General features: G+C 46.2%; 1 protein-coding gene across 3 annotated transcripts in view; it reads right to left on the bottom strand.

Moving 5' to 3' along the window:
• The window catches only part of Adamts17 (ADAM metallopeptidase with thrombospondin type 1 motif 17), a 327,254-nt gene that overhangs the window by 256,455 nt on the left and 52,504 nt on the right, over positions 1 to 18,295 (bottom strand). For all 3 annotated transcript variants that reach the window (XM_063249924.1, XM_063249925.1, XM_063249927.1), the window contains exons 5-7: positions 8,150 to 8,233; positions 7,315 to 7,472; positions 262 to 305 (exon numbers count right to left, since the gene is read on the bottom strand). In XM_063249924.1, coding sequence (XP_063105994.1) covers positions 262 to 305; positions 7,315 to 7,472; positions 8,150 to 8,233 — 286 coding nt within the window. The remainder of the gene's footprint in view (positions 1 to 261; positions 306 to 7,314; positions 7,473 to 8,149; positions 8,234 to 18,295) is intronic.

Genomic DNA, 18,295 nt, shown 5'->3' with positions numbered 1-18,295 from the left:
GTTCCCACCACAGATGCAGGGGGGCAGCCTGGTGGCTCCTCCCCTTTCATTCCTTCTTAACTCTTTATTGGAGGCCTTCGGTCACAAACAACTCCAAAACTTTTCAAGTAAAATAGAGACGATTCATTAATAGGAAAAGAGGCAACAGCAAATACTGAATTTGTTTGGGGGAAAGCTTCAGACCAGAAGTGTTATCAGGAAGTCTCGGGATACATCAGGATACTCAGGATACTCTTAGGTTATTATTAAACTCTAACTTACCAACAGTATCGCATGGCTCGTCTTTGTGAACGCAGAAATCTGTCCTAAAAAAAAAAAACCAAAACACAGTCAGATGTATGTGGTGTCCTGCAGGAACGGAAGACAACACTGTCATTAACCATGACCAGCTGTCCTGCAATGTCACTGCTTTGCCACAGACCAGAGCCATGTTTGCCAAGAGGAACCTGCCCACATTTTAAAATGGTAAACCCATGTGATGGCTCGCATCTAGATGCCCCTCAAAGTCTCATGTGCTCATAGATGGCGTTTTGAGAAACTAGATCATGGGAGTGAGACACCAGATGAGTCCACTGACTGGTTTAACCCAGGCCTGGATGTGGGCAATGGATTTGTTAAAGAGGGAAGCCCCACTCTGGGTGTGGGTGGGATCGTTCAATTGGCTTGAAACCTGGATGGATTAAAAAGGGAAAAAGGAAGGTTGCTTCCTCTGCCTGCCATACTATGAGTGTTTCTCCTCTGACATCCACCCTGCCTTGGAGCCAGCCAACTATGCACTGAAACCTCTACAAACTGTGAGCAAAATATGTAAGCTTTTCTTCCTTTAACTTGCTGGGTTTCCCCAGTACTGAGAAAGTAACTAAGACACCCCATAGAAGTCACCCACAGAAAGACCTTCTTTTCTAATGAACTACTGCATACAGAACAGTTGCTGAAGTCTCCTCCTAGCAGCTGAAAAAGCTTTGGAAGATGATGTTTGTTAAGTCATTGATCAGAGACAACTGTCAAAATCATTGTACTGTAGTGGACTCTCCGAGCTGTTTGGGAGCAACCTATTCCCATGAATTATGTCTAGGAGGACAAGATCATGATGAAAACTCATATTCTTTAAAGCTCCTCAGGATCCCCTAGGTGTGCAGCTGTGCAGAGTGAGACAGCAAAGATGATTAAAACGTGGTCCTGCCCTGTTTCCATGGGATCGAGGGGCTCACGCTCAGCTCTCATGGTGCAGGGAGGGGTCTGAGCTGTCCTTTGCCAATAACAAACATTCCTACGGTTCTGTTTCTAAGTTTCCAGAGTCAGCACCCAAACACAGAATGCCGGCTGGGGCAGTATCCTGCCTGGAAGCCGGGGATCAGGAAGCTGGCCATACACTGTGATCCTTCTGGGCTCCATGGTCACCTACTCACCTACCACTTCCTGTACACCTGAAAGTGTACAGGGAAGGTGTGTTCTGAAGCCACCATTCCTCATTTTCCTTTAAAAATTTAGGAAGGAAGGTGCTGGGGATTTAGCTAAGCGGCATAAGTGCCTGCCTTGCAAGTAGGCAGTCATGAGTTCAATCCCCGGTATCGATTAAAAAAAAAAATCTAGGAAGGAGCCAAGCACAGTGGCTCACACCTGTAATCCCAGCGCTCTAGGAGACTGAGATAGGAAGATCCCAAGTTCAAGTCTAACCTGGGCAATTTAATGACTTAGTGAGATTCTGTATCAAAATTCAAAGTTTTAAAAGGGTTGGGGATATAGTTCAGTGCAAAAGCCCTGGGTTCAGTCCCCAGGATGGTCAAAAACAAAAATCTAAGAGGGAAGTTAGGGCCACCCAAATTAGGAAAGCAAGTGGAAGCCTGGTTGAGCCACAGCCCATCTTCCCTCCCTGGTACCACTACCCAGGTTCTGACCCTGTCACTGCACCCGGGTGCTCATACTCCTCAGCCCCACCCCTTCCCGCTCCCCCCACCCCTTCCTGGTCCCCATGTGTATTCTGAGTATAGGATGTGACCTGCATTCATGCAGGGTAACAGAGCAGGCTTCTCTGGTGACCTCCTCTTTATGATCATCTCTGCCTCTCACTGTATCCCAGCAATCTCCAGTACCCAGCACACTGCGGTGCACTGACCTCCAAGGTGTAACCCACATCTGCCCCCTCTCAGCCCAGTGCGGACATCCCCAAGCACAGAGTAAATGTTGCAAATCTCTAGTCCTGGCTCTGCATCAGGCTTGGGTGTAAACGCTAAAGATCCCGCCCACTTACACCCGGATCCTGGATCTGTGGGTTTAAAAGGCTCCAGTTGGCACCCTAGTGTGCAGAATCCCAGGCGCAGGCTGTCTCAGGACAAAGTCACCCCACCAGGCACAGTGGACAACCTGTGAGCCCAGAGGAGCGGCAGGACAGGTGGCAGGATGTGTGTGACAGCTTCCGCTTCCCCAGCGTGGCCAGGGAGAAAGCGAGGAGGAGCTCAGGGACAAATCGTACCAGCAACTGACATGAGTTTTGCTTACTCAAAATTTGTAACAGTTTCATAACAAATGTATATGTTTGCAGTCACAATTTTTGGTCAATTTAATTTTGGGAAGTACCAGAAATTGAACTTAGGGCCTTGTGCTTGCCAAGCGGGAGCTTGTGCCACTGAGCTATATCCCCATCCAATATTTTTAACAAAAATTGGACATCTTTAGGGGGTAAACTGTGATGCTTTGATACACGTAGACCCTGGCAAATGATTAAATCAAGTAAACGAGCATCTCTACCACCTCACTTATTAATCATGCTTTCATGGTGAAAATATAGAATTTAAAATCTCTCATAGCAATTTTCAAGCATGTGCCAATGTTAACAGTCACCATATTATAGAGTAAGTGTCCAGAAGTTATCAATTTTAAGATTATTTTATGAAAGGAAAAAAGAAAACCGCTTAAAGACCAGACCCCAGAACCAAGGGGACCGAAATGGAGGAAGCATAACCACAAAAACTCACAAAAGCAAGACTCCTTTTTAGCAGAGTAAGGAGCCACAGTGGAGGAAGCAGGTAGATGACAGAGTCCTGGATGAAGATCAGGGACCACAGTGGGGTTCCTGGGGGGAGGTGGGGGAGCAGGTTCCCTGCCAGGCTCAACAGCAACACACACCTAAGCTTAGCAGGAATCTCCTGGGTTCCTATCTTTCTCGGTCATGTACAGAACCAAAGGTAAAGCCGTGCCCGGTGAGTGCCCAGACCTCAGGAGCCCTGGTCCTCCTGAGAGCTCTGTGTGGCCCCAGACCCAGGCAACTCAGTGGCTGTCTCTAGCCCCACACACAGCTGCAGAAAACCTGGCTTCCACTGCTTCTGGCTTGGCTGCTTCTGTTGGCCATGATGTCATGCTCACATCCTCCCTGGTGGCCACCCGCCAGTCTGTGCGTGTCCAGGAGAATAATTCTCAGGCTCAGACAAGCCCATGAAGAGGAAAGAAAGAGACGAACCCCTCGGATTGGCCAGCTTCAGACCCAGGACACTGTACATTCAGCTCAGATTACTCTGGAAGGTAAGGATTGCTTCTCCAGAGCAGCAGCTGCCTTGCACCCAATTTCCTTGCAAAAACATCAGCCCGTTATTATCCCAACCTAGGGAATTAGAGCGCTCAGCCTCTAATTATTAAACGATGCTTCTCAGCCAGCTCTGCTTCCTGGCTAGCTCCAACACTGCCTTCCTGAAATTGTGGGAGGTCTTCAGTTTCACATCTGCAGGGCCCAGAGGAAGCAACCGCCGCAGCAGGTGAGAGCAATCAAGACTACTTAGGTAGCTCTGAAGTGTCAGCGTGAGAGGGAGAAAGACCGTGCCAGCTCCATGCCAGCTCCGGGGCCTCAGGTAACAGAGCCAACACCGGAGGCCAGAGCTCAGTTACCTGCAGATAAAAGCAGATTCAGGTTTTCTATCCCTGGATAAGGACTTTCCACCTCCAGAACCTCACCCAGAACCACACCCACGCAGCCAAGATCTCTCCTCAATGTGCTGAGTTAGAAAAGAGCCATTAAAAAATATTACCATAAAACATGTAAGGCCTAAAACAGCATCTTAGCCACTAAGTATGCAATAGCATTCATTACACTCACATTGTCATGCAATTATCACTACCATCCATCTCTAGATCTGTTTCATCTCCCTAAACTGAAATTTTTGTTTTCCCCCTCAAACATGAACTCTCCATTCTCCCCTACTGCCAGCCCTGGAAACTGCTCCTCTAGCTTCTTTCTTTGTGAACGTCAGTACTCTAGGTACCTCTATAAGTGGCATCAACAGTCACAGTCTTTCTGCAACTGGCTTATTTCATTCACCATGATGTCCTCTATCTAGTTTTACCTGAGCTGTAGCATACGTATGAGTTTCCTTATTTAAAAAGGTTGAATCACAGTTTATTGTGTCTATGCTAGACTTTGCTTATACACGAACCGAGTGGCTTCCACCTTTTGTCTATAGGCAACGCTGCTGCTGTGAACACGAGTACTTGAACATCTTGTAGAACGCACACTTTTGACTGCCGGATGACAGTGACCCTATCCATTATTATGCGGAGCAGTCAAACTGACTCACATTCCTACAAAAGTACACAGGAACTCCAAATTCTCCACTATCGTCTAACCTTGTTAATTTTCCAGGTTTTACTTTACAGTATTCATTCTGATAGATGTGATCCACAGAAAAGAACATTTTACACAAAATATTTCTTTTGTGTAGATAAGCTGTTTGCAGGCAGGAAAGGGAAGCCTAAGTAGCAGCATCTTTGAGCCCACAGGGCGTTCATACCTAACCTATGACTTTTTTGGAAATGGGCTAATCTACAAGTTTTATCAACTCTAACTTTAGTGACATTTATTGCCTCTGAAAAAAAAGTGCTATTCACTCCCCAAACAAGACCATTAAAAAATTCTTTCTTTGCCCAGTTCTAGAGATCTCTGACAGAGTATGGTGACTACAGCTAATATATTATATATTTAAAAGTTGTGCATAAATTTTAAATATTCACCACCAAAACATGATTAGTAATATGGATATTATGACATTCATTAACTTGTAAGGAAACAATAGAGAGAAAAGTTTTTCCAACATAGGGGAAATTTCCATAAGTTATTAACATTTTTTAACAAAACAACTGGAATTTATACATTTATACATTTTATACGGTGGTTATAAAAACCACTTTCAAAATAGGGAACTTGCCAGCAATCATGCTGTTTAGAATACCTCTCCAGCAAAGCCTTGAGACCTAATTTAACATCATTTGGAAAATTAATTGACTCTAGAACATGCTACCCACACTCCTGCTTGCTCCTCAAATGGAATCCACTCTCAAGGATGGTACCCTTAACCACATCCTGCAATCTATAGGGTGCATTTCCAAGTGCCTGGATGTGTAGTGTCATTCTCTGTGGTGTGGCCAGAACTAAAGGGCAGTGGTACCAGCAGGTCCCCAGATGGCCACAAATCAGGTCACCTTCATCCCTCGGTCCTTGGTGCCTACTTGTGCCCCAGTCATATTAAAATAACTGAATAGACTGTTGCAAAAACATTCCATCATGCATTTAATGACACCCTATACAAGCAACAAATGAGAAAGACCCATTAGGGTGTCTAGGATCAAAGAGCCTTTAACCCTTTGGGCTAGCAATGAACTCTTTAAGAGTGATCAGGCACCGACTTGGGTCTGGTGATGGCAGCATGCATGCTATGGGGTTTTAAGAGGAAAATGGAGCCTCACAGCCTGGCGCCTGGCACTACACAAGTTCTCTTCTGGCTTTGGGATGTCCCTGGGCCAGGAGTTTTCAGCATGTGGCCAAACAGATGTAAACAAAAAGCCAGTCTTGACTAAAAGCAAAACGTTAAATGGGATTTAACTCTTGATGGACGAACAGGCTGTCTTCAAGCTAAAGACAGAAAAGTTCTTTCTACTACTCTAACTCTAAACCCAGAGAAGGAAAAATATAGCATAGAATTTGGCGATTTCTCTAAATTAGAAAAGACAATGTAAGCCTTAAAATTCAAAGCTGATATATTCCTGGCTAGTCAAATAAAATTTAAGCATTTTTAATCGGATTATACTGTCATTTTTCCATAATTAATTTCTATAGGAAGATATCGATGCAAACATGTCACAATTTTATTTACATTATTAAAGCAAAGAGAGCAACACCCAAGAGAGGTGTTGAGATGTGAAATAGCCACATCTATATCTATGTGGTTGTGTCTCCCAGAAAAGGAAAATGGTCAAATCCTAACCTTCGGTACCTGAGAAGGTGATCTTATTTGGAGAGCAGGTCACTGAAGACATGAATGAGTTGCAATACAGTCACAGGGGATCAAAGTGGCCCTAATCCAATGACCACTGCCCCCTCTTAGAGGAGGGAAATGAGGATGATGGCAAGACACAAGCGAGCACGTGATGAAGAGGTGCACTGGAGGGACGCGTGCAGAAGCCAAGACACACCACGGTCTGCCAGAATCCACCAGAAGCATGAGCTGCAGAAAGGACCCTTCCCCAGAGCTACTGTGAGCGCGTGACCCTAACACCCTGATGTGGGCCATCTTGGCTCAGAATTGTCAGGGGATAAATATCCATCATTTTAAGCAGACTAGTTTATGATCATGTTTTTACAGCAGCCCCAGGAAACTAAAACCACCATTTCTCTGTGCTTGGGAGGCTGGCCTGGGATTCTGCTGTCCATTCGGGCAGCCTTGGTATTCTTTGCATTCTGGAAGGGGAAGTCCGGTCCTGCAGCCTGTATAAGGGTTTCACTGCTTGCTTCAAATAGAGGCTGCATGTGACTCCCACGCACACCTCGAAGGGTCAGCTCTCCAGAGGACCCTGTCAATAGTACATCCAGGGAGGCCATGCAGGACACAATACATGCCCACATAGACTTCTTCCTACGGATGCTGAGGGCACCCATCCTCCCCGCTAACTGTGCTGAGGGCAATCCGAGGCATATTCAGCCCCATGTCAGCAATTTGTCAGTCAGCGTCTAACGGAGCAGAGTAGTAGTAGGTGAATTTTCTTGGAATTTGTCAAGATTTTTGGCTAAGATTTTAGTATTTCTCTGTTATTAATAGTAGGATAAATAATGACTGGCACCAGTGCTAGGCAATGGAAAGAGTACTTCACAGGCAAGAGCTCATTTTCATCTTCTGCCCTCAGAACTGGGTAACATCATCAATCCCCAGTTAACTCACAAGAAAACTGAAGCCCAGACAAAGATCTGCTTTCCAAAGCTGAACTCCCAGCATCGCCCTGCAAAGGGAAATGCCTCCTCCCCTCTCAGGCCAGCCAGGGCAACTCCAGTTTTACCTGGTCACAAACACAGCAGCATCCACGGGGGGTGTGTCATCCTTCCCCCCTGGGACCTGATTATTGCCCAGGTACCGAGCGCCTCCGTATTCCTCATTTTGCCAGTGACAGAAGCTCTCCAGGGACCGCTCCCCATGGTGTCCAATGGACAACTTGACCTAAAAGAGATCCAGAGGGGAGTCAGAGAAATGAGCACCTCCCTGGGGCAGCCAGAGCGTCCATCCAGGAGATGGCAGGGTCACTGAGATGGACACAGCTGCTCGCTGAGATACCATTCAATACTCAGTGCACCCAAGTTAAAGTCTAACATCAGTGTGTATCCGGGAGGACCTTACCTCGAAGTCCAAATGAAGATTATGTTATTGGAGAAAAGGAAGCTACATTTTTTGGTAGTAGAACAGTGGGGCAGGCCAAGTAGAATTCTGTATCTCACATAAATTGGTCAGACCTGCAGGTTACTCCTCAGGTAACCATGTCATGTAGGAAGGTTCTCAGTTAAAAGGCCACAAAACAGTGCTATGATGAATCCAAGTGGTGTGGAAGCTCCAGGAAGGGAGCCATGGTCCCAAAGTCCTCCTTAGGCTCTGCGCATGTCTGAGAGCCACACACAAGACCTTCCAGGAGGGGAGAGGGGTTCCCGTGAGACTCGACAAGCAGCGCACACAGCGTGGTTCCAGTGTGCACACTTTCTCTCCTCTTATGCCACTGCTGTCTGCAGAGCCAGGGGACAAGGAATACAGATGGTGGGTGGCCCGGAACGTTCTTTAGCACTAACTACCAACAGGGAGCTCTGAGATGTGTCTCATTTTCTGCCTGCTTTGAAAGGTGTACTTACCGGGCGCTGTCGTAGCAGGACAAGCTTGGTAACTTGAATATTAATTTTAATTCCCAGGCTTTGGTGCTGAAACATGTTGTATACCTATCAAAAGAGAAAAAAGGAAGATATGCATAATCTTTTAAAAAGATACACTCATCTCCCAGATAGGGAATTGAAACAAAGGATAGTAGGTTAAAAACTAAGGACAGGTGAATAAACTATGGACTTTTAGATTATGGTAGCATATCAACACGGGCTAATCATAAAAATGCATTAAGACATTAATAGAGAAAACTTGAGAATTCTGTAGTGCCCACTCATCTTTTCTATAAATCAAAAGCTATGAATAAAAGTCATTAATTTTAAAAATGCAGCTTGCACTCTTTTAGTACTAGAAAAACTAAATAACTACATATAATTCCAATTTCAGTGCACGTAGACTTATTTGAACAAAAGAAAATACATACACAGCATGTGAGAAAAATGCGGATTGTATCAAAAAGATTTTCTGAATATCTAGAACACTCCCTTGAAAGTGAATTCTCTGAAAGAAAATGTGTATGATGTTTCCATCTCACCAGACTCACCCACACATGTTCACACACATGCACACACCCAAAGCTAAGCTGGAACTCACTGGGTCTTTTAAAAATCAGTAAGATGCATTGTTTTGCAAAAAAGAAAAGAAATGCATGTTAGCCGCTTCTGGCAGAAAATTCAAAACCCCATCCAGGCTTACTGCAGCACAATCAGAAGGGAAGGGGAGAGGGGAGATGCCTGCTGCATGCCAGCCTGCCCACCTCTGACCTTCACCACCACCAGTGAACACTGGCCTCTGCGCCACCCTTGGTGGGAAACGGGCTCATCAAGGTAAAGCCACCTGCTAAAGACACAGAGCCAGTCAATGACTTGACTCAAACCCAGATGTGTCTGGCCAAAACATCCATTTCCGTTTTTTCCCTGAAGCTCCCATCCTCGCCAAAGTTCGTCACTGAGACAAATTGTAATAACAGAAAAGGCTGTGTCCTCCTCTGTGTTGCCCCATGCTGTAGTTTGAGTAGAATTTCAGGGTCCCCAACATGTTCATATATAAACATCCCCAGAGTGGTGCTACTGGGAGATGCTATGGAGTTTTAGAAGGAGGGGCCTTGTGGGAGGCCTTCAAGTCACCTGTTCTGCTTCTTGCATGGAGACATGACCACTCTCTCTAATATACATTCCCCCCAATGCCATGTGGTGCCTTCACCAGAGGCCAAAGCAGTGGGTCTGGCTCAGCTGGCTCCTGACCTCCAAAATAGTGGACTCCATAAACCTTTTTATTGTATACATTACCTGACTCAGTTATTTAATGGTAGCAATACAAAACCACCTAATACACACCTCTTCTTGGAAGTAACTACAAGGACCTCAACATCAAGAGGCTTTGAGGAGTATTCCAAGGAGAAGAGCTAAGAAAAATTCAAATGATGAAGCATCAAAATGGACAAAGAAAGCCCATTAGATCTGAGGATTCCCAGGGTGCTGTGCCCTCTCGAGTTCCTTTTCCATAATATGGCAAAAATGGGACTCAGAGACTCCGTGGGCAGAGCGATAAAGGGGGAAGTAGTTACAGGATGGAGTGGGAGCTGAGATGAGAGCCTGTTGAATATTCCGCCTGGCTCAATCATAGCCATAACCCAAAAGGGAGAATTTTCTACCAGGGACATTGAAAGTCTTTCCAGTTGGTGCCACCTCTCACTCCCCACAGCAGCAGCCAAAAGCACTGACCACTGCCTGTGATGTGACCAGGGTCAGCTAAGGCCAAGCCCAGCAGAGCTGGGTTAGCGACAGTGCCAAGCCTACAAGCCAGGCAAGCACAGAGTGGAAGCATCTGTGTGACACAAGGATTAGGGGTGTCGCAGCCTGGACTTTATTCACTGAAAACTGCCATTACATTAAATAAACCCTACCTTTGTTTAACTTAATACTCTTTACCACAAGGAAAAAAAGGAATGCATCCAGTTGTTCTGTTCTCTTTTGGTTTTCCCAAAATTTCCTTTTCTCAATAATGAAATAGAAGTCAATTTAAAAAAAAAAAAAGAAAGAAACCTGACCACAGGCCAGTTCTGAAATCATGTCTTCATTATCTACCCCCAACCCTGAGGGAAGAAGGGGAACGCACATAACTTTTTCCTTGTTCTGATATTTCAAGAACCACCCAATGGCTCCAATTCAAATTTTTCCTGAAATATTCAGCATGAGCATTAGCCCCAAACTGGTAAACCTCAAATCAAAACATGAAAAACTGAACGAATGAAAACTCAATGTTATGAAGGAGAAAATTCATGCTGAACTGGACAGGAGTTTGTTTTCTTATTTTTGCTTCGTTTTTGTGTACAGGGGTTAAGGTGCGATCCAAACAAGGAAGGGCTGGAGGGCCCAGAGCTAAGTGGGAGAGGATGTGCTCATGATACACGAGGCTCAATTCTCAGCACCAAAAAATCTAAAAAATACACTGCGCCTGCCATGTCAACACCAGCCAAATGGCGAGTTATTAAGGAATACTGTCAGTGTAAAGGAGTAACATGCTAAAGTATCTTTCGGCGGTATTCTGATCTGCTGCATCAAAATGAATAAATCTGCAGGGAAGGATCACAAATATCAGGGAAAACTAAGACCACAGGAAAGCTACCTTGCCAGAAGCACCCACTGCTTCCTGCTGGATTAAGAACAGTTCAGACCCACGTGGATTCCGTGTCCCAAGGCACCCTTACATCCCTTGGAACAAATGCACAGAAAATAAGAGCTGAGGTGGAAGAGGAAAAAAAGGGGTCATGATCTAAGACGTGGGAGAGGGGGCAAAATGGGGAGCTGCCCAATGGGTAGTGTCAGTGTTGTGTTTTTTGTTTTGTTTTGTACCGGGGATCAAACTCATGACCTCGCACTTGCCAGATAGGCACTTATGCCGCTGAGCTAAATCCTCAGCCTGGTAGTGTCAGTTTTGCCAGAAGGAATAATAATTCTACATACTGGACAATAATATGAATATTTTTAATGCGGAACCATGCACTTAAAAATGGATGATGGTAAATGTTATGCATATTATGTAATGCATATTATGTGTTATGGTTGATATATTGTGTCAACTTGAGTTTAGAAGTTTAAGGAAGAGACTCGGCAGGGAGTCAGGATGCTCAGTTTGCTCACTTTGTAAATATCCTCAGCCTATGCAACAGAAAGGCACAGAGATAGTGTGAGTGCCACACCTGTCCTGGGGGCCGGGGTGGGGCGGGGTGGGTTAAGCCTGCTTACGCTATAGGGGAGAAGAGGCTTACTCTCCCTGCTTTTGTTCTGGCAGCTGCTTTGAGGTGTTGCCCCAGTGTCCTGCCAGCCTGCCTTGGAGCCAACTGTTAAGGACTGAAACCTCCACAAACAAGAAGCAAAATAAACCTTTCCTTCCTTAATTTTAGGCGTCAGGTATTTTGTCCCAACAAAGAGAAAAGTAACTGAGTAGTGTTCGTTTTGCCAGAAGGAATAATAGTTCTCCATATTAGACAATAGTATGAATATTCTTAATACCGAATCACACACTTAAAAAATGGCTACCATGGTAAATGTTATGCATATTACATCACAATAAAAATTTTAGCTCACTCCTTTAAAGAAAAGCTCATGTTCTAAATTACATTCTATAGTAAGCCTGCAGGTAGGCAATTGTCTTTGTTATGAAGGTGTTTCAGGCTAAGAAAGCAGGAACCAGAGCCTGACACTGCTAAGCACTCTGTCACCTCCCATATGCTGATCACACCCCAGCAGAGCTCTGCAGAATGCAGGGCAGGGCAGGGCAGGGCAGGGCAGATGCACACATGGGTCTCTCTCAAGAGCCCACACAAAACCAGACCCACATCTGACACCAGCAAAACGCAAAGCACAAGCCTCAAAGATATGTCACTGAGTATCTTTCTCCCCCATGGGAACTTGTGCTCAGAGTCCAGGAGACGGCACAGCCACATGTTGCTTAGGGAGACACCTGGCTGAGCAATGAACCGTGTACCCAACTGTCTAGAAATTCCGTCCCTGGTGTCCAGCTCTGGCTGCCTTGGTCACATTTCCTTGGCAGCTGAACTCACTGCCAACAGCACACTGCAACCATCCTAGCTGGGTGACTTGGGGACACTGTTGGAGGTAGGGGTGGGTGGCAGACAGGGACCAGAGGTGCAGGAGGGGGGTATAGGAGGGAGAGGAGGAGCTGCTGCTCATTACACCAGGCATGATTTTCACAGGGCCACCTGCATGACCCAGAGCTTGGCCAGGATAGACAGGGACACGTGGGTCCTACATAGCACAATTCAGAACCCCAAACAGAAGGGGTTACATTCTCTTCCACAGCGCCGCTGAGGGGGGTCCCCAAAGCAGCACATCAACATCCCCTATGCTCTTGTGGTAAATACACACTCTGGAGCCCATCCCAGACCCTGTGACTCAGAGCCTGTGTTGAAGGAACCCCCGGGGTGTCTGACTGCTGCTGAAGCATGAATACCAGCGAGCCTCTCTAACACTGAGCTAGCCACGCTGGTCACCAGAGTGGGGCTTGTTGTCTGTTTCATATGGTAATTGCTGAAATTGATGTCATTTTTCCCTCAAATGGAGCTTGCCTGGAATGTCTCTGGTTTTTTATTTCATGGCATGGTCGTTAAGGAATCGAACAACAACTGAAGCTCTGTCAAGTGGCCCCGTTTTCCAGTGTGGCTGCCCACACCCAGGGTTTCTGGCGTCTGCATCACCTGTCTCCATCTGCGATCTGGTCTTCCCAAACATTCTTGTTCCAGTGTCACCCCTGCCCTCACCGAAGGAGAATCAAGTCACATAAGCAGAAGGGCACGGGTACCTCTGGAAAATCCACAGCTGCCCAACACCACAAGGCACCTCATGTAAGCAGAATTATTCCTTATGTGTCCTTTGATGTCTACTGATTTCATTCAGGATCATGTCCTCGAGGCTCATCCACATCATAAAGTTTGTCAGCATGTCCTTCCTTCATACTTTTGCATATGCGCATTTTATTAACCCATTCAACCATCTATGGTCACTTGGCTGCTTCCACATTTGGCTCCAGAAACAATGCTGCCATGAGCACGGTACACAAGAATTTCTCCAAGATCCTGCTCAAGTTTGTTTCTGTAGATTCCTGGAAGCAGCATTATAAGTGTCAATCAAAATCTCTCAAACTCCAGGCCCACCTTGTAGTGGTTAGAGGACAGGAGCAGTGGTTGAATTTATTTTTATTTTTCATGGAGAAAGGGACAAAACAGTATCTGCTACTATTTTTATTGGGGAAAATGTCCTCCTCTGGGTCACATCTGGAGAAAGACAGGGACTCTTTTCCCCCTATGGAAATCAAAAGGCGTGCCTGCCTGCTCCAGCACCCCAGAGTGGACCCACTCCCTAAATCCCCCGAGGGCCCTAACTCCAGAAGGCAGGGAATGCAGAGTTGGGAGATGTTCCCAGACAGCGATGAGGCAGTAAAATCTGGCCTTGGAATCAGCATTCAGCACTGCGTGACCAGCTCCAGCTCCTCCCCTGCCCTTGCCCTCCGTCCTTCCCTGCTTTCTGAGCCGGCTGGTGCAGCCTCCTGGTCCGAAACATTTCTCCCTACGCCTTCAAACACAGGATTCCTTTTCTGTGTTAGTTGCCTGGATCCTGTTTCTGTTTCTTATACTCAATAATCAGCTACGCTTCCTGCACCAGAGTTTGCAGAATTCCTTTCTTCTGCTGGAAAACAAGACCACCCGGCATGCTGCTGGCTTTCTTTGGTACCTCTTCTTTTTGTCTCACAGGTTCTCAAAAATGACCACAGCGATTTACTCTCAGGATAGCTGTCGCTCCGGAACCTCTGCAACAAGGCTCAGCTGTGAATCCTTCCTGACAGCCAGGTGTTCTCAGACAGCTCTTACTTTACCATATGCATGCCTCAGCCTCTCATCTGAAGAATACAGACAACCCTCTTTGAAAGATGAGGGCTCCCTGAGCCAGCTAAGTATATAATCACCTGAGGCAGAAACTTCCCATCAGAGTTTAGTATACTCTATCCCTGTGATGTGCTTGGAATACAAATGGCTTTTCAAAATCAAATTAATCAAGGAATTTACAGAGTGTGGCCAATGTTTGTTAACATGACTTCAGGGCCAAATCCTTTGCAAAGGATGTGGTCTAGGGTATCAGTGTTCGTTTGTGTGCTCACAGACTCTGTAAATATTTCTGGATCACCTGTATGTGCACCAGATTTGGAGTACACAATGGCAAAGGTGCATAGAGAGCCCTACCTCGATGTGCTTACAGACAGATAGTGGACAGAAGCAGGATGAGTATTATAAACTGCGATAAAGCACACAAATAGCAAACCTGCTGTTTAAGAAATCATTAAATATACAGATCGGTGGCACTGAGTACGTCCACACTATTCTACAACCATCGCTACCAGCCATCTCTAGAACTTTCTTCATTGGCAAAATTGAAACTCTGTCCCCATTAAATACTAACTCCTCATTTCCCCTCCTCAGCTCCTGAAAATCGCCATTCTACTTTCTGTTCCTAGACCTTTGACTATTCCAGGTACCTCATAGCCAAAGAATCACAGCACCTGTCCTTTTTGTGACTGGCCTATTTCATCTCGCATATTGACTGAGGCGCGTCCATGCTGTAGATGTGTCTGAATTTTCTTAAGGCAGAGTTAATATTTCATTTTGTATTCGCATCTTGCTTATCTACTGCACCGATGGACACCTGGGTTGCTTCCACCCTTCGGCTACTGTGAATGCTGCCACTATGTACAAATACCTTTTTTTGGGTTCTTGCTGTCAGTTGTTTTGAGATTTACTCAAAAAATGGTAGGTTTTGGTTTTGTGGGACCACACTGCTTTTGACATCAGCAGTCACGGGAGTTACCGCCTCACTGTCCTCAACAGCCACCTTCTGTTCTGTTTATATGGATGCATTCTAACTCCCGCCCAGATGGGTGCGAACCAGTATCTCACTGTGGTTCTGATGACTTGCATTTCTCTAGTGATAGTGATATTAAATATATTTTCATGATCTTATTGGCCATTTGTACATCTTCCTTGGAAAAGTGTTTACTCATGTCTTCTGCACACCTTTAAAATCAGGTAGCTTTGTTGTCAATGTTGAATGTTCTCAGTATAGCATGGACACTATACAGTATGTAATTCGCAGGTATTTTCTCTCATTCTGTGGGTCGTCTTTTGACAGTGTCCCTTGATGCACAGTTTTAATTTTGTTGAAGTCCAATTTGTTCTTCCATTTGTTGCCAGTTCTATCTTTGATGTTTGATTCTAGAAATCATGGGTAAATTTAATACTATGAAATTTCCCCTCATGTCTTTTTGCATGAGTTTTAGTTTTCTCCCTTACATTTAGGACTGTAACACATTTTTTGTGTAAGCTGTCAGACATGGGTCAAACTTCTTTCTTCTGCGTATGAATATCCAGTTTTCCCAGTAACAACTGTTGAAAAGTCATTCCTCTCTTGAACAAATTGTCCCCAACACACGGTGAGGGGCCTGGAAGGAGCAGGGGGCTCCCCGAAAGCCGCAGGGGGAAAGCCACAGAGGTGCTTACTGTGGCTGAGTGCCAATGTCCTAACTCTGCTGGGAGCTAATTTGCTGGTCATCCTGTGGCAGGGACTCAAGAGGGAAGGAGAGTGGAGGTGGCGAGCCCAGTAAGGAAATTCTAGCAGTTGTCACAGCCAGAAACAATAGTGGTCAGGTAGAAAGGAGAAAGGATGGACCCTAACATGTGGCCACCTTCAGCAAAGTACCGTGGGGTGGTTGGCCCTCAGTTGGAGCCTTTGCCGGCTCTGCATGCTGGTCCTGTCACTCCCTGAGCCTCCACTTCCTTCTCTGTAAACCAGAATGAAGCGGTAGAGATGTGAAAGCACCATCTGCTATCAGGGCTGGCGGGCGCATCACAAGCGTCCCCTCCTTTCCTCCCTCCATAACTCGGCCCTCAGGCCGAGGGTGGGGTGGACACTCATCATGGCATCACAGCTGTGAGATGCTCGAACACCATGAACACTTGAGATCAAATTCTCATGGCTCAGGAAGCACTGTGAGCCTATGGCGGGAACAGGAGCTGGATGGGTTCTTCACTGGGTCTCACCTCAGAGGTCAGGGTGGCTCACACATGCCAGCAGGGTTTCTGCCTGCAGGGATCCAAACAGGAAGGAGGGAGTAGGTGGGTACCAGGACATCAGCACCAAGGACACCATTTCCCACAGTTTGGAGAGAACTGCATTGGAATGAAGGAGCGGACCAAGTCCAGAAAGGTTTCTGTGCATATCCAGGGGGCTAAGGACCAAAGCCACTTCAGCCTTGCAGTGCCACAGCACTCCCACAGGGAGGCAGAGGGCTCAGGGCATCCTGCTCTGCTCACAGCTCGGGACGTCTAACACCAGGGCTCCCCACCCCAGCCACGATCCCTTTCCTTCCCCCAGCATAGCAATTCTCTTGCTTTGAGGAGGAACCATTATAATAAAATTGGAGACAGCTAGAGAGTTAGCTCAGCAGCAAAGCACCTGCCTGGAGAGCACAAGGTCCTGAGTTTGATCCCTGGTACAAAAAGTTTAAAAAAAAAAACTGGAGATTCTGTAGAAACTTGTACTTGGACACTTTAAATCAGAAATAGCATTAAAGGAAAAAACCGGTATATAAAAAGGAAAAATAATCCCATGTAACAAATTTTATTTCTTTGGTCATTTTAATCCAAAATATATAAAACATAGAACCTGAAAAAAAAAAGAATTATCTCACTTTCCCTTAGAATCACTTTTCTAAAACAGCCAAAAGTAAGACCAAAGTCTTCAGATTTCGTAAACTGTGATTTGAGGGATAAAAGAGGGGAGATGTTGGCCGAGGTGGAGGCTGGTCTTGTCCAAAGCAAGGTGTCACATCTGCAGGTGACCTGTGTGTTAATTCACGGGACAACCACCCTCCACGGCAGGGCAGGGAAGGACCATGTGGAGACGTGCCAGCCATGAGGACGGGTCCCCAGGCTCTGCTTTCATTTGCTTTTAGCCACCATCGCCCAGGGAACCCCAAGTAGACAAAGCTAAAGAGCTGTCATCACCCCATGCTGTCACATGGCAAGACTGCCCTTGTGGGGAGGAGGTGACCTCGGGAAACTTGCATTGCAGATCTGACATGGCAGACCTCAGACTGCCCTCAACACTAGGATCCCGAGGCTTGGATGGATTAGCAAAAGCAGTGGGAGAGGAGCACAGAGAGTTAAATGAAAAGTAAGGAACAGAACCATTCTGTCCCTCAGTCCTTCGGTCCTTGCAGCCTGTGTGGGGTGGGTGGTGGGACCGGCTCCTTGTAACATGCTCAGCCCCTCCCCTTCCCTGCCTGTGGGGACACGGCTGGCCCTGCCCAGTGACAAGGTATGAGAGCGACCATCAAAGCAGAAGCTCTGCCTCACCACAACCTTAGCTGATTAATAAATGTTTATTCTTTGCACATGCACCCTGGATAATTAAAAAATAAATGAGCGGGAATAATCTGCAGATGAAAGAGCCTGGTGCAGAGCCAGGCCTGGCAACTGTCCTTGGGCTTCCTCCAAGCAGACGTGAGCCATCACTGCCCAGCCACCAAAGGAGACCTAGGTTTGTGGAAAGGGCACAGAAGCCATTCTTACAAACCAGGCAGCAGTGCCACTAAAAGTGAGTGAAAGCAACTCCACTGCAGGATATGCACCCGAAGGCACTGAAAACCAAGGTCCAAAGAGATTTATTCGGCTCTGCATGCTGGTCCTGTCACTCCCTGAGTACCCACATTCACAGCATTACACAGAATAGCTGGCTCAGTCTGGTTTCTGTTGCAATACCTGAATACCACGTCATGTGTAATGAACAGAGGTCTATTTAGTTCATCTTTTTGGAGGCCTGGAAGTCTCAGAATATGATTCTGGCATCTGTTTGGCTTTTGGTGAGGGCAAAACCCTTACACAGCAGCGGGCATCACACAGTCACAGAATAGCACACGAGCTCAGATCTCTTCTCAGAAAAGCATGACTACCCTCATGGGGACTCATCCTCATGCTTAGTCCAATTCTAGTTATCTCCTTACCTTCTGAAGGCCATTAACAAACAACACTTCCAGCACATAAATTCTGA

Source organism: Cavia porcellus, unplaced genomic scaffold (genome assembly GCF_034190915.1).
Source record: "Cavia porcellus strain 051 isolate PalLab524CR breed Dunkin Hartley unplaced genomic scaffold, mCavPor4.1 scaffold_6, whole genome shotgun sequence".
NCBI classification, from domain to species: domain Eukaryota; kingdom Metazoa; phylum Chordata; class Mammalia; order Rodentia; family Caviidae; genus Cavia; species Cavia porcellus.
This window is presented reverse-complemented; position numbering and strand designations above follow the sequence as displayed.